Source organism: Pleurodeles waltl, chromosome 4_2 (assembly GCF_031143425.1).
Source record: "Pleurodeles waltl isolate 20211129_DDA chromosome 4_2, aPleWal1.hap1.20221129, whole genome shotgun sequence".
In the NCBI taxonomy this organism is placed as follows: Eukaryota; Metazoa; Chordata; class Amphibia; order Caudata; family Salamandridae; genus Pleurodeles; species Pleurodeles waltl.
In genome coordinates this window covers 865,229,739-865,255,091 of record NC_090443.1, presented here as the reverse complement: position 1 = coordinate 865,255,091, position 25,353 = coordinate 865,229,739, and the positions used below count along the sequence as shown (strand labels likewise).

The 25,353-nt window shown below is 41.3% G+C and overlaps 1 protein-coding gene across 2 annotated transcripts in view; it reads left to right on the top strand.

The window, feature by feature from the left end:
• Positions 1-25,353, top strand: part of ACOT11 (acyl-CoA thioesterase 11) — a 409,284-nt gene that overhangs the window by 325,317 nt on the left and 58,614 nt on the right. For both annotated transcript variants that reach the window (XM_069232622.1, XM_069232623.1), the window contains exon 12: positions 17,868-17,951. In XM_069232622.1, coding sequence (XP_069088723.1) covers positions 17,868-17,951 — 84 coding nt within the window. The remainder of the gene's footprint in view (positions 1-17,867; positions 17,952-25,353) is intronic.

Below are 25,353 nucleotides of genomic sequence, written 5' to 3'. Positions count from 1 at the left end.
GATAAAAACAAATAAACAAATGTTGACTAGTGTTGTGAAATATCAGTGACTGGTGTAATGTAATGTAATGTCATACATCACACAGCAATGATCTCCACCATATCTCTGCCGCTACTCTGTTTTGTTCTGGTGTCCATGATGGCAGTGTGTAATGAGACCTCTCTTAGATCTGAATATGTGCTTGCCGACTTTGGCCAAGACTTCATAAAAGTTGGGCAGCTCAGCACTGGATGAAAATCTGCAGTGCTGCATTTAGCAAACAGTAGAATACACACACACACACACCAAAGAATTCACTGAAAAAAACAGAGGTTAAATGAACATTCTTAGGTCTGATAAATAAATCTGTTTTTGTTTTTAAAAAACTATGTCAGTGAGAACAGTAGCATTTGAATTAGTGATGTCATCAGTAGTGTAATTAACAATGTCATCGACATGTCATGAGTAATATGTGAGGTCATAAGCAGTGCATGGCGGGGTGCAAGTTGTAGTTAGCTCTGCTAACTATAACTGGTAAATTTCTGTGTTTTTTTTTAGTTATCACAGACATATTCATCTAATTACAAGCTTTTTTTAGGCCCTGGGAACTAGGTCCCGTATGGCCCACTTTACTTATTTAGGGGAGAGGGCATTAGGCTGCCCTCCCTGAACAGTATTCAGCCCCAGGGACCACATCCTCAAGGCCCAATTTATTTATTTTGGGGGAAAGGGGAATGCTGCCCCTCTCCTCGAGCCATACAGCCCAGGGACCGAGCTATCAGTGTCTCCCAGATTCCTCCACAGTAGTTCACCTCGAGTTTATTTTTAAATAAGCAAAGCACAGTCACATTTTTCTTTTAACATTAAGGTAAGGCTGTGTTTACTTTACATTATCATCATCAGGCTGCAGATAACAGAGCCTGATAATGAGCAGTGCTCTTTCAGATTTAAGGGCCAAACTGGGGCACAGAGGTGAAGAACTGACTGAAGTATTAAACTCTTAAACAAAAGTCCTTTTCGACTTCATATTAGAGTGTGAGAACAAAATGATGTTTCTGAATGCTTTTTAGTGGGAGAAAATTACACTTTCATTTTCTCCCATTTCAAAGTGTCACATTTACAAACAGCAGGCCTTTTGGTCACAGTGGCCTGTAGACACTGTGCCATATTTATAACAAAAAAATGGGGGAAATTTAAAGTGAAGAAATCTTTCTATGAAACATTACGGGCCTGATTTAGCGTTTGGCAGATAGGTTACTCTGTCACAAACGTGAGAGATATCCCGTCCGCCGTATTAAGATTTTCATAGGATATTATGGAATCGTAATAGGGCAGACGGAATATCCATCACATTTGTGACGGAGGAACCTCTCCGCCATCTCTAAATCAGGCCCAAATCTTAAAGTCTTTCTCCAATTTTCTTCAATTTTAATTAAGCCAATTACATCTTAGCATTTTATGAAGCATGTTTCTGCACCTACATTTCCTTCCATTTAAACAAGTGTATTTTTCTGTTACAAATATAGCCATATACAGGCCACTGGAAGCAAGATGCCTTTTGTTTGCAAATGTGACACTTGAAAATGGAAGAAAATTGAGAAAATGTAAATGAGTTTTATGGAATCCATATAAACAAAGTTAAGTCTTTAGATCAATTTTCGTGACACAGTGCCAAATTTATAAGAGAAAAATGCAGCCCTTATTGTAAGTGGGAGACATTGATGGTGAAGAAAATGTTCCATATTCTGAACATTTTCACAAATATTTTTCTGCCCTTTAAATTTCTCACATTAAAAAAAAAGTGGTTGTATGTTTGTGTTATACATGTAACAGTGCCACATATGGTGAAAGGTATGTCCTGTGCCACAAATACATATTACACAGTCTCTGTCACCTGCACACATATATCCTATTCACACGCACATGTTCATAAATCTCTTTGGACCATGCTCTCAATGACACACACAGCAGCCCTGTTATGGTACCACTAGTGAAAGTATTTTGTTCAAACCATAGAATCTGATTGTATGGACATTAGGCTTGAAGCCAATTAGACTGGCCATGGGGGCATCTGGTAACAATGCGCAAGTTGCTTAGCCTTCGGTAGCTCATTATAATTTTCACTGATTGGAAGTAGCTCTCACTATAGAAAATGTTGGAAACCTCTGGTGTAGAGAGAGACTAGCCTCTGCACTGAGACCTCTCTCTTGGATGACAGGTGTACATAGTAGGTTGTAAGGAGAGATTGGCCTCTCCGCTGAGACATATGTCTCAGATGACTGGTGTGCATAGTAGGGTGTGAGAAGGACAATGATTTACGCTGAGACCTCTCTCTTGGATGATGGGTGTTCATTCTGGGGTGTAGGAAGGGTCTGGCCTTCCGACTGAGACCTCTATGTCATATGACGGATGTGCACAGTAGTGTGTGTGGAGGGACTGGCTTCTACTCTGAGACCTCTCACTTGGATTACTGAACTGTATAGTGTTGTGCAAGAAGAGACAACTACCATCTCCAGCAAGACTGCGTTCTGCATTGATAAGTGTGCATACCAGACTGTATTCAGGAAACGCTTACTACTTTCTGTTGTGCACAATCCAGTGAGAGTCCTCTGAGATCGCAACATTTAAAAAAAAAAAAGAGAAAAAAAGAATTGACAGTTTACAGGGAGTGCAGAATTATTAGGCAAATGAGTATTTTGACCACATCATCCTCTTTATGCATGTTGTCTTACTCCAAGCTGTATAGGCTCGAAAGCCTACTACCAATTAAGCATATTATGTGATGTGCATCTCTGTAATGAGAAGGGGTGTGGTCTAATGACATCAACACCCTATATCAGGTGTGCATAATTATTAGGCAACTTCCTTTCCTTTGGCAAAATGGGTCAAAAGAAGGACTTGACAGGCTCAGAAAAGTCAAAAATAGTGAGATATCTTGCAGAGGGATGCAGCACTCTTAAAATTGCAAAGCTTCTGAAGCGTGATCATCGAACAATCAAGCGTTTCATTCAAAATAGTCAACAGGGTCGCAAGAAGCGTGTGGAAAAACCAAGGCGCAAAATAACTGCCCATGAGAAAAGTCAAGCGTGCAGCTGCCACGATGCCAATTGCCACCAGTTTGGCCATATTTCAGAGCTGCAACATCACTGGAGTGCCCAAAAGCACAAGGTGTGCAATACTCAGAGACATGGCCAAGGTAAGAAAGGCTGAAAGACGACCACCACTGAACAAGACACACAAGCTGAAACGTCAAGACTGGGCCAAGAAATATCTCAAGACTGATTTTTATAAGGTTTTATGGACTGATGAAATGAGAGTGAGTCTTGATGGGCCAGATGGATGGGCCCGTGGCTGGATTGGTAAAGGGCAGAGAGCTCCAGTCCGACTCAGACGCCAGCAAGGTGGAGGTGGAGTACTGGTTTGGGCTGGTATCATCAAAGATGAGCTTGTGGGGCCTTTTCGGGTTGAGGATGGAGTCAAGCTCAACTCCCAGTCCTACTGCCAGTTCCTGGAAGACACCTTCTTCAAGCAGTGGTACAGGAAGAAGTCTGCATCCTTCAAGAAAAACATGATTTTCATGCAGGACAATGCTCCATCACACGCGTCCAAGCACTCCACAGCGTGGCTGGCAAGAAAGGGTATAAAAGAAGGAAATCTAATGACATGGCCTCCTTGTTCACCTGATCTGAACCCCATTGAGAACCTGTGGTCCATCATCAAATGTGAGATTTACAAGGAGGGAAAACAGTACACCTCTCTGAACAGTGTCTGGGAGGCTGTGGTTGCTGCTGCACGCAATGTTGATGGTGAACAGATCAAAACACTGACAGAATCCATGGATGGTAGGCTTTTGAGTGTCCTTGCAAAGAAAGGTGGCTATATTGGTCACTGATTTGTTTTTGTTTTGTTTTTGAATGTCAGAAATGTATATTTGTGAATGTTGAGATGTTACATTGGTTTCACTGGTAATAATAAATAATTGAAATGGGTATATATTTTTTTTTGTAAAGTTGCCTAATAATTATGCACAGTAATAGTCACCTGCACACACAGATATCCCCCTAACATAGCTAAAACTAAAAACAAACTAAAAACTACTTCCAAAAATATTCAGCTTTGATATTAATGAGTTTTTTGGGTTCATTGAGAACATGGTTGTTGTTCAATAATAAAATTAATCCTCAAAAATACAACTTGCCTAATAATTCTGCACTCCCTGTATTCAATACCAAAGGAGAAAGGATGCCTTTCTCCTTGTAGAATGTACTAAAAACTCACCTGCTTCTTTTTAATTTTCATCATCCCACAAAATCACAATTAAAAAAAAACCAATATACATGCCCTTCCATCATAATAGTTAAACCTTATAGACCTCCTGTCATGATCTGGGGCGGCAATATGCCTTCCTCCTGCTCCCTTATATAGCCATTTTACTTCATTTCTACAACACCTGTTATTTTTCACAGTAAACAATAATGGCGGCCATTTAATTTCTAAACCTCCAGCAGCCAGCCAATCAGAGTGCTCGCTCCCACAGGACTCACTGCAGTTTCTCGCTCTTGCGGGGGTGAGAAGGCTCACAGGAAAAATGGGCTTCTTAACTCCATTTTTGAATTTGCGCTCTTGCAAGCCTCTTGTGGACCCAACCATCCAGATATGCAACTATCTTTTTTACCTTAATTTCCCACAAACAAACAGATTTAAACCAAATCACAAAAAGCACAATCTGTGGACCAAGATCCAGTTTCCTGCCACATTTGGTGTAAATCCGTTCAGCAGTTTTTGTGGTAGCCCTTCTTAAAGGAGTCTGCAGAAAATGCATAGGGATTTTTTTCAGCCCCATTTGAAGGATCACCCTGAAACTTTTTAAATGCATAAAATAGTAAAAAAAGTAGCACCTTTTTGGAAAATATCGTGGAGATTTGTCAAACGGGGCCAAAGTTATAGCACAAAAAAACGGTTTTCCTATGGAACAACTGACCTAACTATAACTATAACTCCTCCCTCAACAATGGTAATAAATAGCATATTATGCTTTTCGGATCTGCATATATGGTTCATGCCTTAGCATTTAGTCATGTGCATTTGTTTTAACAAAAGGTATTTGACCAAAATTGTGATGCATGGGCTTAAATATATGCAGGAAGATAAAATCACACTTAAGCAATATTGTGACTATTATGAAAGTTGTTCCCTTGTGTAAAGTAATTGTTACGTGGACTCTGTGGGGCAGTAACATTGATTTTCCATATTATGTTTGCTGTACTATCCTAATAAACTTGAATTTGACTCTTGCACTGCAGTAGTAAATGCATGAATGGATCTTTATTAGCACAGATGTGTTACATAATGTTATTGGGTCACATTTATTTTCATTGCTATGGCATAAATATATTAATTGTATGGCAATAACGTTACCAAGAGTTAATATATTGATAAGCTCACATGCTCATGTTTATTACTTTAGTGTAAAGGTTAAATTCCAGTTTATCATCATTGGAATTACAGCTACATTGGCATGAGAAACACAGTAGGTACTGCCTCACAGAGTGTTGTTATAATTATATTACAGCTCTCTTAATACCCAGTGGGCCTCTTCAATATACAATGTTAACACCCTTCTTCTGGGTTTTGCTTATATACCTTCATATAAAACAAATGCACATAAAATATATGGCATAGCTTATATATGTAGATATGCATAGTTTAACATGCAGTTTATTGCCATTTTTGAGGGGTAGGAAGGGCACCATGATCCACTGAAGGCTTTGCCTTGTGAAACATGGGCCGTCCTCATAATAACTCTTTCACTACAGGTTTCTCTATCTCTCTCTCTCTCTCTCTTTCTCTCTCTCCATATATATATATATATATATATATATATATATATGTATGTATGCTTTGCATGTGTACTTATGGTTAGGACTTTGCATTGTAAAAGCATTTATTGTTTTTTAAATACATTTGGTGCTGTTTGACTGTGAAGAACTTTCAAATAAAATTATAATTTAATTTGGGTTTGGCATGGCAAATTCCATATAAAATCACCAAGCGGGAGCCAAAAAGTGGGTCAAAAATATTTCCATTTTCACCTATCACAGGATTTTTTGCTCTCTAATAGAGCAAGAATGGCTAAAGAGAATTGGATGAAGTTTAGCACAACAGAAGTGCTTTAGATCAACTCACTCATTTTCCAGGAATTAATGTACAATTTTTTGTGTGGGCTTGAGAGGTGGATATGTGGAATTGTAATTTGCAGATCAAGCACAGATTTGCAAAACCACAAAGGATTTGTGAATCCAGTAAAAGAAAATAAAGGCACACTCTAGGATGAGTAAGCTTTTTCTCCTCTTAATCATTCCAGATGTGCAAATCTGGTTGTGTAGTCACAAATCTGCCACACTGTGATTGCCTGGCTACCAAAGGGCACAGTTGGAAAAACTAAAATCTAAATGGGCATGAGAGGGCAGGCGAGCCTGACCCCCAGATCCATGAGTGGTTGTTTGAACGGACCACCCCTAAGTTGAAAATTAATATAAAAAAATTGGGGGCATGGGGTTGGCAGGGGTTGGCGTGTCTTGGACAGCGAGTCGAATGGCAGCGTAATCCTGAGGGCGTGGGCTGAGAAACCAGGATTGCATCATCTACACAGCATGAAAATGATGGCAAGTGACCACAGATGAGAATGTATGCTTGAAGGAATATAGCAACACTCTTTGTTCTCAGCGAAAAATAATTTCTGTGGACTTTTTGAGAATACTGCTTCTCTATCCACCTTGCAACTTTATCAACAAAATGGCTGCAGCCTATTTACCAGCTTCAACCTCAGTGTTAACTAGAGCACACTCAGGACGACTTTGCAACTACTAACCAGGTAACCCCTTTCATTATTCCTGCTGCAGCCCTGCTGATCACATCCCACTTGCCGACAATACTATGCACTGAAGAAATGCACTGACAAAATCCGGCACACCTAAACATGCCTGACCTTAAGATGGGGCCGCCAAATGTGCCACAGTAAAACCTCAGCCTTAATATAACGTGTGCTGCTCCTGATATCAGCTTGTAAATTCAGAATTCAACACTTATGATTTTTCTTTCTTTGGCTACTATACTTAGTTTGTCTTTGAGCTACCAAATCCACTCAGAGCACACTCCAAGTAACTCGTGGACCTGTCTGCGCTCTCTCCAGCTATCGTTTACCAATGTTCCCTAATTATCAACCAGGAATTATAGATCTGCAACTTTACCAATACAGCTCCTAAGCTTCTACCTACATCACCTCAACCCCTGTACCTCCTGAGTGCTTCATGTGATCTGGTTGTATTAATGACAAAACTGCTCATGGCATACTTCAACTGACTGTGCCTCTCGAACACATGAGCACATACACTTTTATTTGCTGTACACCAATTGTAGATCTGAGGTCTGCCAGTACAGCCCATAAGCCCTTTCCTTTGCCCACTAGACCCCTGTACCTGAATAGCACACTAAGGCCCTCATTACAACCCTGGCAGTCCAAAACCGCCAGGGCTGTTCTGGAGGAAACACCGCCAACAGGCTGGCGGTGCTTCCCAGGGCATTACGGCTGCGGTCGCACCGCTGGGGCCGGCAGTTTCCTGCCACAATGGGCTCGGCGGTTGTAATCCGCCAGGGCAGCACTGCTTGCAGCGCTGCCCAGGGGATTAGGTGTCCCCAAAAGGCTGGCGGTACCGGGAGTCGCGGGGCCCCTAGGGGCCCGGTGCAGCTTTTCACTGTCTGCTATGCAGACAGTGAAAAGCGCAACGGGTGCAACTGCACCCGTCGCAACGCCGCCGGCTCCATTTGGAGCCAGCTCCTGTGTTGCGGCCGAGATCCCCGCCGGCCCAGCGGGGATCTCCAAATGGCTGCGGCGGGGGTGCGGCTGCATTGGCGGCCGCCCGGCGATCCAATCTTGGCAGGCAGCTTCAGCCGCCCACCAAGGTTGTAATGAGGGCCTAAGTGTTTGTGTCCCACTACTTTCAAAGAGTTTTTCTAATACCAACAATATCATCCCCATGTCATACAACTATAAACCTGCAGATTAATGGACACACAACTTCCAATCTGAACACTCTCTCTCACAACCTAATCTGCAGCATTGAACAACTATAGATGAGATAACAACACTAAACTATCACTGCACCATCCCAATCATTCTAAAGCTACACAGTTCGCTGCACACCACTGGCTTCCTGATATAATGGACTGGCCCTCGAACCTGTGCCTCATTACCCTGAGTCGCACTACCATTAGTAGAGCTATTAGTACCTGCACAGTGGCAGACAAAGACCCCAAATCACCACTAAAATGCTCTAAGGCTGACCCTCTTCTCCAGACTCACCGATAAAGGGGAAAACAGACATAAATGCTACTATGGAAATGATTCTAAAAAAGCTGGCTGAGGTCCACGATCAGTGACAAACTGTCTGATGCAGAGCAGTTGATCAGTGCCGTGGAGGACCTCTCATCTAAAACAGAGAGAGAACTCAGAATGCTCCAATCATCAATGATTAATCTTCACAAAGAGGTAGCCAAATTAGAAGACAGGAACCGCAGGGGCAATCTGCATGTATTTGGCATCCCAGAAGGATCAGAAGACTGTAGATTCATGCATCACCTTCTTGGAAAAATGGCTTCCACAAGCCACCGGCAAAGCCTTCACCAAAGACTTTGAACTTGAATGTGCACATTGTGTACCCTCATTTAAGCCTGCAAACAAAATCAATAATGAGACAAATGGTCTTCAAACAGCTGTGTTTTTACCATAGAGAGTTGATCCTCAACTACAGATGTAAGCGTAATCATATCCTGTGGAATGGGCAAAAAATATAGATCTCGTAAGACTACTCGAAAACAACAGTTGAAACAAGGAAAGCTTTCCTGAGTCCTAGCCTCAAAAAAATGAACCTCCAATTTTCGTTTACTGGTCCTGCAAGATTCTGAGTGCTCATGGATGGCAAACTCTATATCTTTGTGACATGAAAGACCTTACTACTTTCCTAAATGACCATGAAGATCACAAAATGGAAATTTAAAAGGCTGTTCCTCTAATTCTAATAAAAGAAAGCTTTAATTTTTCTTGATGATTCGAGCAAACATATCATTCAAATGGTCTTTGGTTCGACTCTACATGGAACGGATACCCTGCTTGTCTACAGTTAAGATTCACATATGCTTGTTATACTTGTTTTTGCAAAATGTTTGATTGATTCATATTGGTAGTCAATGCTTGATTGTTAGTGATAGAAATTACCAAATCCATATGCCTATACACTAAATTACTTACTACTAATTGGTTGGAACGTTTAGTTAGGAATATCCTGATCAGCACCCTCTGTTGCCAACTGGTCATACTAGCATATACCTTTCTATGCCCATTTTATGGTCGCTTATTTACACTTATGCTACTAAGGCATATTAATTAGCATCTTTAGCATCATCTTTAGTATCATCATACAAACTTTCAGAAGGGTAGCAGTGGTGACTCGGTGATCCTATCCCTTTGATTATTCAGTTTAAATTGTGTCCACAAATTTAGCTTTTGTGTTAACTGCAGTGCCTTGTATCTAGGTTTGGGCCTGTGGTTTATCTCTATGACACTTGTGACCCAAGGTTGTCAGTTTGAGTATCTTACAAATTACTACATACTTATTGGTCTTGCAGCTGTCGGCTGTTGTCCCTCTGTTGTCTCCTCAAGTTATTTGTTATGGATGGAACGGGTGGTGAATAGGGGAGGGCAAGGGTTTTTTGGGTTGGGTTTTTACTTTTCTGTTTCTTTGTATTTATCTTTTATACTTGTTTTGTACCCCACATTTGCTGTGCCAAGGATTGTTTGGAAAGTGAATTATGGCTCATTTGAAGTCCACTTATCACTCAATGTACCCCAGTCAAGCCCTGTATAAGCAGTCTCCAAATCACAATTGATAATGGGGCCCAAGGAGCCAAAATAACAAATGTCATTTGAGTGATGAAACAATAAAAGTTGACACTTTCAGATCACACATAGAATCAACTATATTTAATTACATTAGAGAAAATAAGACTCCTGATAGCTTGAGGCCCACAATTTGGGACACAATAAAAGCAACAATCAGAGGCACATTAACAGATATTCAAGCAAAATTAAACCAAGAACATAATATTAAGATAAGTGCCTTAGAAACTTGGATTAAACGTCTCGAAGCACTTAATATTTCAAATCTCGACTCCACCACCCTAACACTTTTAACAAACCAAAAATATGATATAACAAGTTACGAAGTAAGAAGGTAGGGGTCCGGATCAGCAAATTCAAAAGTCTGTAATTATGTGAGACGAGTAAAGCAGGGAAAATGCTGCATCCCATCTGAAACACACAAAAAAACAAAGAAATATTATTTACATTAAAGACAAAGAGAACAATATACAAATGAATTTCCAAAGATTCTAGAAGTATTCAGAGTTCTGTGAGTCATTATAACAGACTGACTGTCAACCCTCTACCGAGTCCGGCAAATCCTACTTAGATAAACTAAAACTTACACAGTTATCCCAAGAGGAGAGTCAAAAACGTAACTCTGACAGTAGCAAAGAAGAAATACAACTAACAATCAAATCCCTCAAGTCGCAAAAAGCCACAGGTCCGAATTGCTTTATCTCAAATTTTCATAAAACATTTTCACTTTTATTGATACTTACAGTGGTTGCCCTATTTCATCACTTTGCTGAAACTGGGTTAGTCCCTGGAACGACAAGCAAAGGTACCATAGTAGTTATTCTCAAACACGGTAAAGACCTAACCCTAGCTAAAAACTATAGATCTAGCTCTCTAAAAAAGTTAGATGCCAATATCTTATCTAAACGTTTAGAACCACTTCTACCCAAGCTAACCAGTGGATCTCAAATAGGCTCCATGAAAGGTCGCACATCCAATGACAACACTCAATTATTATGCCATGTTTGAGAAAGAGCATAAAATACACACTTCTAAACTTTGCCCATTACTCTAGATGGCAAGAAGGCATTTGATAAAGTCTTATCGATCTTTCTTAGGGAAACAAAGTCCAAATTCCATCTTGGCAAAGATGTCCTCTCTGTCTAGTACTCCCTGTTTATTCTTGCCCTAAAGCCACTTCTCTGCAATATCCAAAATAATAATTTAATCTCCAGTGTTAACTTCAACAATGTCATTATAAAAGTAGCGGCGTGCACTGATGACATCCTGATTGTGACAGATAATGCCCACCCTTCTATTATCAAAGCTCTATTAGTACTATTAATAGATATGCTCTGGTTGCAGGCTACAGCCTCCTTTGAGACAAATCTGAAGTCAAGGGCCTAAATATCCTCTTCTGCAAAGACCTCTTGGAGGATTCTGGATTGGCATGGCAAACAGACTACCTCTAGGGAGAGAATTCAGGTCAGACCTAGTCGATACATTAAAACATAACAAAAAATGCCCTACAGAAAATACAAAATAGTTCTGCACAGCTGGAACCCCAAATTTATTATCTGGTGAGGTTGCATTGAGACCATAAAAATGATGGTCACACCTATTGTAAACTACTTCACGTGCATGCTCCCACTTACCCTTTTAGATGACATCCACTACAAACTTGACAAACGTCTGTGTAATTTTATTTGGCAAAATAAAAGCTCAAGGAGAACTGCTTTCATGGCAAAGCAAAGCTCCATGTTCTCTCCTCCACTAGACTACTCTCTAGCCTGGCTTCTAGTCGAACGAGCAATTCTGGAAGACTTTCACCCCATAATACTATTATCCAACAACATTAAAACATCCCTACATGCCAAACAAATTTTTCACAACACTAAACAGGCCTTGTTAAAATTAGACCAACTCCTAGTTGTTCTGATAAAATCTTCTAACATGATATCGCTCTGGCATAACACGTTATTTAAGATCAATGGGCCTCGACTCTATTCGACAACCTGGTCCTCTGAAGGCATCCACTTTTTGTTACATTTAGGCTCAAAGAACTACCCTCATAGCTTCAAAGAGCTCCAAAACCACTTCAGATTAGAAAACATGGATTTTTACAACTTCCTTAAACTTAAATCAGGTGTATCTAACGTCAAACCTCCTTCCCAAGACCCCTCTCTCCTTAGGCTGATTACCATAACCAATATATCTGGACACTAGGTCTCAAGATATTACAAACTCTTACAACCAATCTCAACATAACTAAACCAAATCCCAAGAGGACTGGAACTTGATTGGGAAATAGGTCATTTCCCAAAAAAGGATACAAGCTGTTTCCCAGACACAATTCTGGCTCCTTCGTAGACTTTTGGACCCCCTCACGTCTCCACATAGTTGGTCTCTTAGATGACCAAATTTTCTGGAACTGTAACAAAGAAAACCAGTGATCTACTGCATCTAACCTTCTACTGCTGTGCTGTCAATACTTTCTGGGACAAAATATTCAGTTTTCTATCAACACTATTTGGTTTTCAGCTAAAACTTGAGTTTCTATCCATGGACCCTCGACTGAACTCTTTCAGTGATGCACTACTCCTAGATATTGTTCCAACAGCCACCTGTAGGCCCATTGTTACCAATTGGAAAAACATTGCCTCCACCGCCTTCAAGTCATGTTTGAATTGGATTGCACATGTGAGACGTACAGACTTTATTGCATTATAACACACCCCATGGAAATCACAGAATGGACCATTGTTGGGTACATTTAGCTAAGAGTAAACCTCTATGAGGCTTCGTCACCATTCTCCCTCCACTGCTAATCAACCACATATGCGTGAATCAGCCCCTTCTGGTATCCTTCTCACACCGAGCACATATCCATTTTTGTTTTTATGCTCCCTCAGTACTCCATTTAATTCAGCCATTGTTTTTCTTTAATATCTATAATCGTTTTCTCATGGCAATGTACATTTTGATTTTATGCTAACCTCTGATAATGATTCTGCTTTGCACAGGTGACACTTTAATTTTGCTCCTTGCCATCACATTGTTATTGCAGTGCATACTGTTTAACACAATCCTTCCTTATCGATTCTATTAGACGACTTGTGTATTCTCATTTGTATGATTTGCTTTTATCTTTTGTGCTCTTGTTTTTCTTATCAGCTTATACACATTCATACTTTCTTTGTATTGTTTTTTATATTTGTTTATGTTTGGATTATGTAAATTTTCAAAAAAGTCCTTAGAAATAAAGGAAAATATATGTTTTATTGAAGGAAACTTCTGCACCCTCCGTTGGTCCCGTGGACCCCCTGAGGTCACAGGAATAGATAACCCTAAAAAAAACACTACAATTGTGCTTACTGCACTTGGCTAGTGGTCACACTCAGAGGTTGGCCTCCAGCAGTGGTTGGGCACAGTGGCTGGCCAAAGGCTGTAAGGGCTGAACGCCTGGATGAAACCCTCCACCCATGGCCTTTGTCTGTGCCCATCTTTGGATGGCCACCCACAGCAAGTTGGGTTCAGGGAACCGATAAATGTGGTATATCATTAAAAAAAAAAAAAAAATAACTTGACAATACAAAAGTTAAAGTGAAGTCAGAGTTCGCTTTGTGTACAACTCCTTAATAGATGTCTAAAGAAACCTTAGACATTCCCTTAAACAAACACAGTTAAAGTGAAGTTATGGGTGCCCATTGAAACCTAAAACTATAGAAATGTTCAAGTTATTATTAGAACGTGTCATAAAGTGATCTCCTGCTGCAGTGTTGTGGCAAGATAATCCACCAATATCCACTGTGAAGAGAGATGAGGGCGTGAAAAATAAAGTAATTGCTGAGCCTCAATCACTCCAGGGAAAAATGGGGTTTGTGAGAGCGAGCCCAAGAAAAACATTGGTTGTGGCCCACTGATTCGAACTTAACACATTTATCATCAGATATCCAGTCACGTCTCCAATGCCAGTTATTGGGGGCAGGCTTTTATTGATATGTGAACTATTGGAAAGGAAACAATTTAGAAATATGAACTCCTCAGTTCACTGTGTGTGACCATAGTAGCTTAATATCTCCAAAACCTCTTGTCCGCCCAGCTGATAATCAGGTGAAAAGGCAATTGATGACACTGGAGAAATTCGGAAATCCTATTGAAACTCAGGTGCACCAACAGTCACACATGTAGAATGCTAGACAGGAGTAGGCAGAGATCAAAAATGGAACAAAGCCTCCGAGCAACTAAGTCAGAAAGACAAAGGGGGAACCAGATGAGAGGAAAGCCAAAACTCAACAATCATTTTTGGAAGACACCAACAATACATGAACGAACAGCTACAGAGAGCCCTATCACCAATGAGGTTGCCAGGGTATTTCCTCTGTTCTGCTATTTGTACTTAAGCTAACCTGGAAGTTCACGTCAAGCTCTTCCTAGTCTTCTATTGGCCTTGCACCTTAAAGTCCCTCCTCCTGTCCTGTCACTCTAGTCTCCAGAGGCCTGTCCACCACCTTTTCCATTTACTCAATGCTCGTCTTTTCTGATAATGCCCCCCCTCTTATCCTTCGCTAACCAGGATGATGTGGACCAACTTTCTCAATGCTGTGTCTTCTTACAGCCTTTCGTATTGGGTTCCTTACAGTCCGCAATTCATAACTTGCACAACAGACATGGAAATCAAAATTCGCCCACCAGATGCAATGCTCAAAATATTTATACCATCAAGGAACAACACAAAAAGCATGACGTAATTAAATGGCAATGTGTATTGAAACCAAAAAAATAATATTATATTCATAGTCTTCTTTTTCGTAGTGGTATTGGTAAAGTGATATGTAATCTCATCTTTAATATTATTTACAACATTTGTAAGTTTATCTGCACGTCAAGGGTTATGTCTTAAGCATGGCATTTGGTATGCCAGATGTGGTTTGCATACCTGTTTTGCGAGTTATAGATAATTTCAGTGTTTTCGGGGTTTAATGCACAGCAGAACTATATATATATATATATATATATATATATATATATATATATATATATATATAGTTAAAAAAAGTATCTGTGGTGTAATGACTATTGTAATGGTAATGGCTTGGGATATAATGGCACTCCCAACATAGTACTACCCAATGTTTTAAATGTGATGTATTGATTTTCACAGTAGGTCCTACTGACATTGTAATATAGATCCGTCTCAGGGCTTTCCTCACAGTTACCAATTTCTTCCCTTCCGAGCACCCAGTAACGCCTCAATTAATGTACCCAGTTATCAAAACATTTCCATCCCAAATTCGAAGGCTGACCAGTGACTTGTATCACCAACTTTATATGAGTGTTTTCAACTCCCAGTTTTATTCTCCATTGTGATGATAGTTTGGTAAGAAAATAGCTTGAATTCTGTGGACCACCCATTTGATGTCTCTGCAGCACTGCAATAACTGTTTCTGTCACCCTTAAACCAATGCCTCCATCCTGTACTTCCCTTCTGTCTTATCCTTCTCAGTGTGAACATCTTTAAGGCTGGATTAGCATATATGGAGTGAATGCATTAAAAAAGCATCTTTTTCCCCCCTGGAAAATTCCTGTTCATTTTCTGCCTCACCTTGGTCTATGTGCTCCATGTTCTCATGTTCTGTTTGAAGAAGGCATCAGTCCTGCTAGCTTCTTTTCACATTTTTGTGACATCACTGCTTCAAGGATACTCCCCAATCTTTAACAATATGTGATGAGAACACCTGCATAATCCAATATGACTGTAAGCTGATGGGTTAAAAATTGGGTATGTTGATGCAAATCTTAAGATGCAACATGGGCTCATACTTCTAGAGAGTCAACTCGTCACCAGCGGAGTCTGCCTTAGATTTGGATCCCTATAGTCTTGGCTCTGGTCCTCTATACCTTTATTACTGCTCTGTGCTGCTCCATCACCCATTGAACTAACCTGTGGCTATCTTGGGGGCTCCACATACCAAGCTCCAAAGATTCCACACTGATCAGTTCCATCTTATAGAGAAACCCAGAAGAGGTTTTCTATTAGTGCTCTGTCTCAAAGGCTTCAGTGTTATTGTAAAAAATGAGAGAAAGGACCAGACTCGCTGCAACACCGGACTCAAGCATGTGAATCCTCTGATACATGAGAGGCCCTGGCACCCACAGCATGAAAACAGTCTCACTCAACCCCAGAAAAGACACAGCTGTAGAGACGAAGAAGCCTTAGCATAGAGCATGAGGCAAAATGGCTCTCATAGTGGTCAAATAGCACAGAGCATGAAAGAAACGGCTGTGAAAGTGGTCAGATAGTTATGCCCCCAAATATTTATTTTAGGGCATCACGACATCTTTCTTCTCTTTAGACATCACATTGTTACACACTAACTGCATTTACGTCTTTTGACAAAATAGAAACATCTTTCTATGGACAGCCACTATAGGAGCTGAAAATAATAATACATTTTAGGAGAGGGAAAATATTCATGAAAGACCTGAAGATAACAAAAAATTATACGGAGGGGAAGTATTCATCTCAAATGAGGCTATATGGCTTGTGCAACAATTTCAACAGTAGTAAGAAAATACCCGCAACAAGTTGGCAGTTATATCAGATTATAGTCAACAAAAAGTAGCCATACAGTTTGTGAATTTTTGCCACATTTACTCTTTTTTTCAATATCCCCAAAATAGAAATGCAAGTCCAGCACATGCACAGAATTTGATTCTCAAATGAAAATGCATGTTAAGAATTGGCGTATTATTTAATAAGAGTGCCATATTGGTACTAGTTTGGACCAGTGCATTGAGGTAATTTTCAGATTACCCGTAAGGAAGTAAACATTTATGTGCTAAATTGATGTACTATGTTTATGTACACAGTACTAAACTATACAATGATTCTTGCATCCAATATGTTTTCTCAGTTTTCGTTTTTCCATTAATTCACAAACATCATATGAGTGGGACATATTTGACTTAATGGGTCAAAATGTGAAAATACTGAATGTATATATAGATTTGGGACAAATTGCTAAAACGGTATCCTAGATAGATCAAGCTTAGATAGTCTGCCTGGGTCTTAATTCTCTTGCTTCTTGGATGTAAAAAACAACATTTTAGGAGATCATTCCTACATGTCTGTAATTATTAAGTGGTGCACTGATAGCCGACATACTATAAACTCTGGTATAATATATAAGCGGCTGAAGACATTTCAGCTTAATTCATGCCATTGTACGTAGATCTTCATGCTGTGGGGGTGAGGGGGGGGGGGGGGAGGTCGTGAGTTTAGTGTACAGCTGTCACACATTCCTGTTTTTTTCATTAAGAATGTCAAGAATTGTGTATTTCCATTCGTCTTGAACCTCTACCATGCCTTTCCTTTTGTTTGTCTCCTCTTAGAATCAGGGTCACTGAAATTGTGCGGCTGTGGTATTTTTCGCATAATTATAGATTTGCCGTGTTTTCCAGATAATCCATCATTTGCTGCTTAATCTGCTGATTTCAACAACAAAAAATGTTTCTACCTTAAATGGTTAAAAAAATGCAATGACACATGTTGGCACGTAGTGGAAGACCCTTTACAGAATGACTGGTCAAATTCTTGTTGCTTAGTGTTATATGTGGGTGTTAAACTGGTACTAATGCGGTACAACCAATGCCCAGACAGTGTTTAGAAGTGTGAAAATAAACAATAATGAAATACTACTCTCAGAAAATGTGCTGTATCACACCACATAGTGCGCCTTTTCTTGCCACATAATTAATTTAACCCTGTCGCATAATTTGGCCATCGCCTGCTTCATTATTCTAGTAGCCCTGCTTATAATGTTTGTTAAAAAAAAAAGCACCTTCAAGCATTTTCCCTCACATTTGGCTTTATAGAAATATTCTGATGATGTTGGTATTTGACCTGGTGTTTATAGTGAACAATGGCTAAGTGTTAACGTTGTAATTCTAGGTTTATTTGAGCTACAACAATGTGTCTTCGCTGAAGATACTCGTATCAAAGTCAAACTGGATGCTTGCAACAGAAGCTAATAAGGTACTGCAATAAAAACAATTTGACATATAATGCATTTATGTATTGCATTTTTAATTCATGTGTGATTCTATAACACGTTTCTAAATATGGCTGACTGTACGTTGACAGTATATTACTTTTACGTTGGCATTGGTAATTGAACAATAAATGGATATGTTTCCATTTAATGTTGCTATTGTGGCGTGCACATGGTGAAGATTCCAATATTTCACTTTCAGGTAATAATATATTTTGCACATCTTTCAGAACATTTACCATGAGCTATTTTTATTTGTAAGACTTAGGTAGAGGAGATGGTTGAGAAATAATGAAGGGAGAGCAATGTAACTAGGTGTATGCAAAGTGGCAGAGTTTGGTAAGGTCTTAGGGAAATGTTGTAGCTTTGTGTCGTTTGCAAACGTTTCCTCTTTGTGACATTGTATTGAACATTCCCTCCTTGTGGGGGAAGAAATAGCGAATTGAAATTTGGTTGTGTAAAGGTCACAGTCTTTGTAAAGTATGAAAACTCGGATCTACACGAAACTTTGTGGGTCAAAAAATATTTTACATACTACTAAAAATACCAAACCTACAAACAGATAGGAGTGAGAACACCGGGATATGCGAGGACACAAAGAAACATGTCCGATATTTTAATGACAGGAGAGCTGCTTGTAGATAAAGTCCCTATATTTAAAACAATAGGCTCACTTGCCTCCAAACCGAGGGAGTTGGGTGATTTCCAGCAAAGCAGGTTACTTAGTTAATATTTAACATCTGTTTAGGCATTGCTAGCTCCCTGTTTGAACTTCCAGGTTCACAAAATATGCGTTTTTCATATATAATCTTTCCCACTGGACATCATTACTTTTGCAAGTATTTGAACATTTGTGACACACTAATCGAAAAATGTATAGCATTTGTGAACAAGGATCTTCAATTCTGTTAAGGACATGGAGGTTTAGGTTTATGCAGTCTCTTAACGCTTTTTATTTTCAGCGTCCATGTTACATTAACATGTAACCTCTTTGCAGAAAAAAATGAAAACTATGATTATTCAAGACCTCCACATCCCATGAGACCAATAATCAATGGCCTATCAACTGTCAGATGTCCAAATAATAAAAAAAAAAAGATGACCAGAAAAGATCCACCTGTCCTTGCTGCAAGGTCCCATTGTCATCTGGAAATTGTAATCTGTAATTTTAAATGTTTGTCTTGCTATTGGTGTGGCTCAGAAGTAAAACACTGAAATAAGGTCCTGATTCAGACCTTGACGGTATTACAGCCAGTCTGCCACAGTGGTGGGCCCAAGTACTCTGTCAGGCAGGTGACGGTCCGACACCCATGTTTAGATGTATTGCAGCTGAGCCGTCGACCGCCATTACAGCATGCTCTCCCCAGCCGTCTGGCTGGCAGGTTCCCATCGCCCATAGTTAGATGTTACAACTCTCAGGTAGTGTACTGGCTGCGGATTGCTGATGGAGGGAGGACGTCGCAGGACCAAATGGACATCGAACAATGGCAGTGGCTATGGGATAGAGGTAAGTCTCACACACATGCACACGCACACTGTACCTCAGCCATAGGTGTCCCCCTGCACAACACACTACTCAACACACCACATTCACACTAGTAGCCATTGTCAGTCCACCACCACACAACACGTATTTCCGAAAGCACCCATTGATATACATCCATTACACATCATATCTTTCTTACACTATCGACACACTCTAACAACACTACATCCACACATGACACAACCATGACCACCAACACAACTACACACGTATCCATGTATCCTGGGTGATTTGTTGCCAAATAAAAAAAATAATGTCTAGTCCTCCCCCACAACACCAAATTAAAATATTGATGACTTACCTTGAAAGGCAGAATTCACTGAACGTCCGTTGTTACCTCAGCATACGAAATTACCCCTGTATCCACAGTGTCTGGTTTGAAAGAAAAGGGTGTCTCTTTGGTTGTTGTTTATGAACCCCTTCGTCGAAAGTTTCCTCAACAGGGAGCGTGGTGTAAGATAAGTGGTTGTCTGATTGGTTCCTGCCAGTGCTAGTGGAAAGGTGAGGGTGAAATACCTTTTTAAGGGCAGTTTGAGGTTTGTCAAAGGATGTGAAAGTACTCAAAAATGTAACCATCTTTTTCATAAATAGGACTCTGAATAGTAACCCTTCATATGAAGAACCTGCCTCATTTGTTGCAACGTGCAGAGTTTAGGGTCAATTTGTAAGAAAATGGATCTGCGGCTTTCTGAATTCAGGGAATTCTTTGCATTACCCAATATACAGATGTCTTGTTGTGTCCAACCCCCCAGAACATCATGGTCAATTGGAATGCCTTGCTCTTTGACCATGAATGCCAAATCTAGATTTTTTCAAAGAGGCCCTGACACGTCAAGAAGCTTAACTTGGCATGCCTTCCAAGATCTGTTGATGCATCACTTAGGGTCTTTTATGGATCTTCCCAAAAAGGTGGCTAAATTGGGGTCAGCATCATTTGTCTGAAATACTTGTCCCAGAAGAGGAAGGGCCTGATTAAGAGTTTGGTGGTCTGCAGACCGCAATGGTGGCAGTCCGATGGCTGTCGATCTGGCTGTCGGATCGCCGTATTACGAGTATGGCGGTTGTACTATAAAAAGACCACCAGCGGTTGCCGGCAGTTCGCAGGCACAGCCAAGTAGCACAGAACACCACAGTTACAAGGAAGCACAAACAGGCCGGCGGAGTCTGTGTTGCCACCAGAGTCATTACGCAGTTGCACACGACAATGTGACTTTGGCGGTCCAACCACCATGTATCAGAAAAAGGAGATGGACAGTATAAAGAGAGACACTCACTTGCAGGCAGACTTACACGTCAGGTGCCGCCATGGAGCCCTTCACACGTCATGCCGCTGCTGATCATCTTCCAAAGACAACGAAATCCATGCTGCGGTGGACGCCAACAACCATAAGAACACACACCTATGTGTATCATTAAGCTTAAAAACAGCGTGTTGTGCCTTCTTACACATCATGGGGGGCATGCCATGGGCAGCAGGTACACCTTTCAACCCACAAACATACATCAACACGGACATGCATACAGTCACTATACACCCCCTTTGGGCAACACACACACACTGCACCTCAACACTATACAAATACACATGGCCACACAGCTCAGGCACAGGGACAGTGAATGCTACACAACATTGTCACACCACTGGCCAGGGACTGTCCACACATACAACACACATATCTATCGAAGTGGCATGGAACACAAACAACACCATGATGAAAGAGCCTTGCAATGGACACACACATCACATACATCACAGCACAATGGAAGCCCAATGGCATGCACAAAACACAGAGACAAAAATGCAAAGAAAACATGAGAACTATACCTGCACAAATGGTGGTGGGGGGCATCTGTGACACCCAGGAAAGGGGACTGCACTGCAACATACACCACTTCGAACAGCCCCCTCAAACGTGCTTAGGAAATTACCCTACATGGGTCCCAGGGATAAACACTACTAAACCTAAACGTCATGCACATCTGCACGATGGGGAAGGGCAAGTCATCAAAATACATACAACTCCTACTGCATGGGACATACCCCTACAGGAACTAGCTGAAAGAGAGACACACCTAAATGGACACAGGCACAGGCAAATTCAAACACAGCAAGCACAACAGAACACACTCCATGTCTGCACAAACAAAACTCAAGATGACACACATCAGATACATACAGAAGCCTTATCAGGGAGCAAGTCTAACACCATACATGCCCACGTTGCACAACACTAAAAGAAAAACTTACCACACCAAATACTACACAATGCCATGACACCAACATTGCATTTACAGACACAATATATACGCTTCTTTCGGTGGACACTTGCACTGCCCACAAACTCACACACTGCAATCAACAGCACATGGAGCAGCAAGCAGGGTCACCCACACATAACTGCAGGCACACAACACAAATTAATCAGGGACAACATAATGGTGTTAAAGGAATTACAGGACAAATGTGTACCCAAAAACACAAACTGTTTGGGTTTATTAAATCAGAAACTTTTTAAATTCCAAAGGCCATTGGCAGGCCAAAATAGTCCTGATATAGCACATTGTTGTGCCTAAACTTGACTCCCAGCTGTCATGGAACTTCCACAGGAAAGGGCATCAAGGGGGCAGGCAGTCACCTCCGGTATTATCCGGGGGATTGCGGGGGGGGGATCAGATTTAGGAGAAGTTGTCTTCTTGGGAGGGGTTGGAGTCTTCTTTGGAGAGGTGGGCTTCTTCTTGGCGGGGAGGGGAATGGGTGCTTGCAGGGGAGGCCTTGGAGATGGAAGGGAATGTCTTGGAGCTGGATGGGGTCCTTTTGGGTGTGTTACGGGGTGGGGAGAAGAAGGGTAAGATCAAGCTCACATAGGAACAGTTTTTGAACACACAGGGTCGGTCACCAGAAGGGGGCCAGGATTTGGAGGTTGAGGGAGTGGTTGTAGACAGTATAGGTGTGGATGTCATGGATGCATGCTTATGCGAGGTATGTTTGTGTGTGGTGGGTGTCTGTTGGTTGGGTGAGTGTTGGCGTTTGTGTGCCTTGGGGGAACGGGAGGTGGAGTTGCTGAGGGATGCAGTGGTGGTGGGTGGGTGTGTGTCTGTTGGGGTGGTGACTGCGGGATGGCTGGATGTGGTGGATGTATGTGTATCTGAAGTTGTGCTGTCTGCAGGCGTGGTGCTTGTGGTGGATGTCTACGGGTCTGCTGGGGTGGTTTTCTGCAGATAGGATGGGTGTGGTGGCTGTGTCAGTGACTGTTGTCCTCAGACCGCCACACTCGCAATGAGGCCCTTAGTCCCCTGAATCGGTCCTCCCAGTTAGTGAGCGGTAAACAACATCTTGAAGAAATGTTTTTTTGGACCTTGTGAGAGGTAAGTGAGCCCATCTTAACAGCAGGGAGAACCAGTGCACAGTCCAGAGCACTGGATATGTCCTTTTTTTATGAAAAAAGTGAAATAAAAAAACGTAAAGTTTTTGAAGCTGTTTGCCAAATTAATATTTGCTGTTTGCACATTTGTAAATTCTTATAAATTTAGGGTGGAAAAAACACCAGTCGTTGAATCCCTTCTAAAAAGGAACACCCTCAAATAGAACACACAGCACAGCATGGCCAAGAAGCATATCGTATGCCCATAGCGGGTGTGCTCTGAAAATAGTAGAGGAATTGGTTTTGGGCATGGCTGTATGCCATGTCCAGCAGGTTTCTGAAGGCTAGAGTATTGAACACCTGATATGTTAGTTTTTTTGTTATGTGATCAGTGTTTTCATGGAGCACTAATCTCCCGTGAAAGTATCCAGATGCTCTGTAGCAGGTGTGTGAGGCAGCCTTTGGGGCTTATTCGAAAAAGCCAAGTCAGTAAGACGAGAGGAGGAGGCTCTGATGTGTTGTGGAAGATTGTTCTAGGCTTTTTGGACCAGGTACCTGTGTTCTGCTTTTGTGCATGCATGGGGTTTGTTCTTGGTGAGAGACCGTGAAAGTGCAGGTGTCTGGAAGGTTGATGGGAGTGGATGAGGCTGTTCAGGTAGGCAGAGCCAGTGTTGTGGAGAGTTTTGTGGGTGTGGATGAGGAGTTTAAAGTGTGTGGGGGTGTGCATCAAGAGCCAGGGTAGTTCCTTAATGTGTGGTGGGATGTGGGCTCATCAGGGGAGGCTGAGGGCTAGTCTGGCTGCTGTGTTGTGGATGGTCTGCAATCTTCTTGTGAGCTGGGTGATAATCTCTGCGTGAAGGGATAGTCTACTCTGCTGGCGAAGAGGGCTTGAATGATCGTTAGTGTGTTGAAGCAGGCCGAGACCCCTGAGTTGACTTGTTCAGTTTCTTGTCTATGATGATTTTGGGGATTTTCGCTTGTGAGCAGGGCATGAGGATCAGTATCAGTTGCATGACGTCAGCATATGTGAGGATGTTTATTTTGTTAGCTCCTATGACTTTGCCAGTGGGGTCATGTAGATATTGAAGAGGTCTGAGCGAGGAGCTCTGCGTCACTCCGCACATAAGATCTTTGTGCTGTATATGATTGTGATTAGACAAAGAAACCTCATTATTTATCTGAGACCATAATCCATGTGAGCTGCAGCAGCTTTTCTTGTCTACAAATTCTCTTCAGAGTACCTCATTGTTGACTGTTGTACTACAGCCATATAGGTAGTTTTAATGTTTGTGAAGATATCTGTTACTTAGGCTACATGATCTCCATCAGCGTGTTTAAATACTGACGGCGGTACTGAAACCTCACACATGCATTCAATGTTTAATTCAGCTGTTAATTGTGTATCTTCAAATCTGTTTATTGCTACCATAGCACGCTGGATAAAGTCATATGCATAATGTTGCTTCCCATTCAAAAGAATAAAGGGGGGATAAAATAGTAAAACTATTTTATCATACAGGGTAGCATTCTCATTGTCATAAATAATTCTCACAGAATAAAACATCAAGATAAAATGTGTGTAGTTCAATGTCAGTTGAGACCACCGAAAATAGAAATTCCCAAATTTCTACAGGAAGACCAAACTCTCCCAAAAAACTGAAATGCACCAAATTGTTCATGGCTCACTGATTGTCTTTGTCCCTTCATGAAAAATGGTGTAAAAACCAAGTTTTTTACCATTAGCTATGCCTCAGACAGAACAGATATAATGCATCATCATTTCAATACTTGTACTATCAAGCCTTGATATGTCTCAAAGTACAGGAATGTAGTCAACAGGTAACCGCTACCCAAAGTGAAGAAGTCAACCTGGTATTACTGACATAGTTCAGTTAGTTTTGTAATATGATAGATTTTCTATTTCAAATATTGAAATGCTCCTTCTTCCACCCCAAGATCCAAGACATCTATGACAGCTTTCTCCTGGAAAACCAACCCAGCACTAGAACCTACGAATGACCCACCCCCCCAGAACCCACCCAGACCATCCCCAGCTGGTCCACTCTCACCATGGAGGAAACAGAAAGCATCATGAACAGCACCCACTCCGGAGCCTCCACAGACCCTTTCCTGCACCACATCTACATCAGAGCCAGCACATCCATCGCCCCGAGCTCCAGAACACGATAAACCGCTCCATCAACATGTGCATCTTCCCCGAGGACTGGAAACACGTGGAAGTACGCCCCCTCCTGAAGAAACCCTTGGCTGACCCAACACAACCAAAGAACTTCTGGCCCATCTCACTGCTACCCTACCTGGCCAAAGACATGGAGAAAGCCAACAAAACGAACCTACGAAATATCATCGAGGTCAACAAATCTCTGGACAGCTCCCAGTCCGGGTTCCGCAGCAACCACAGAATGGAGACAGCTCTTCTTGCAGTCACCGACGACATCCGATAACTTCTAGACTGCG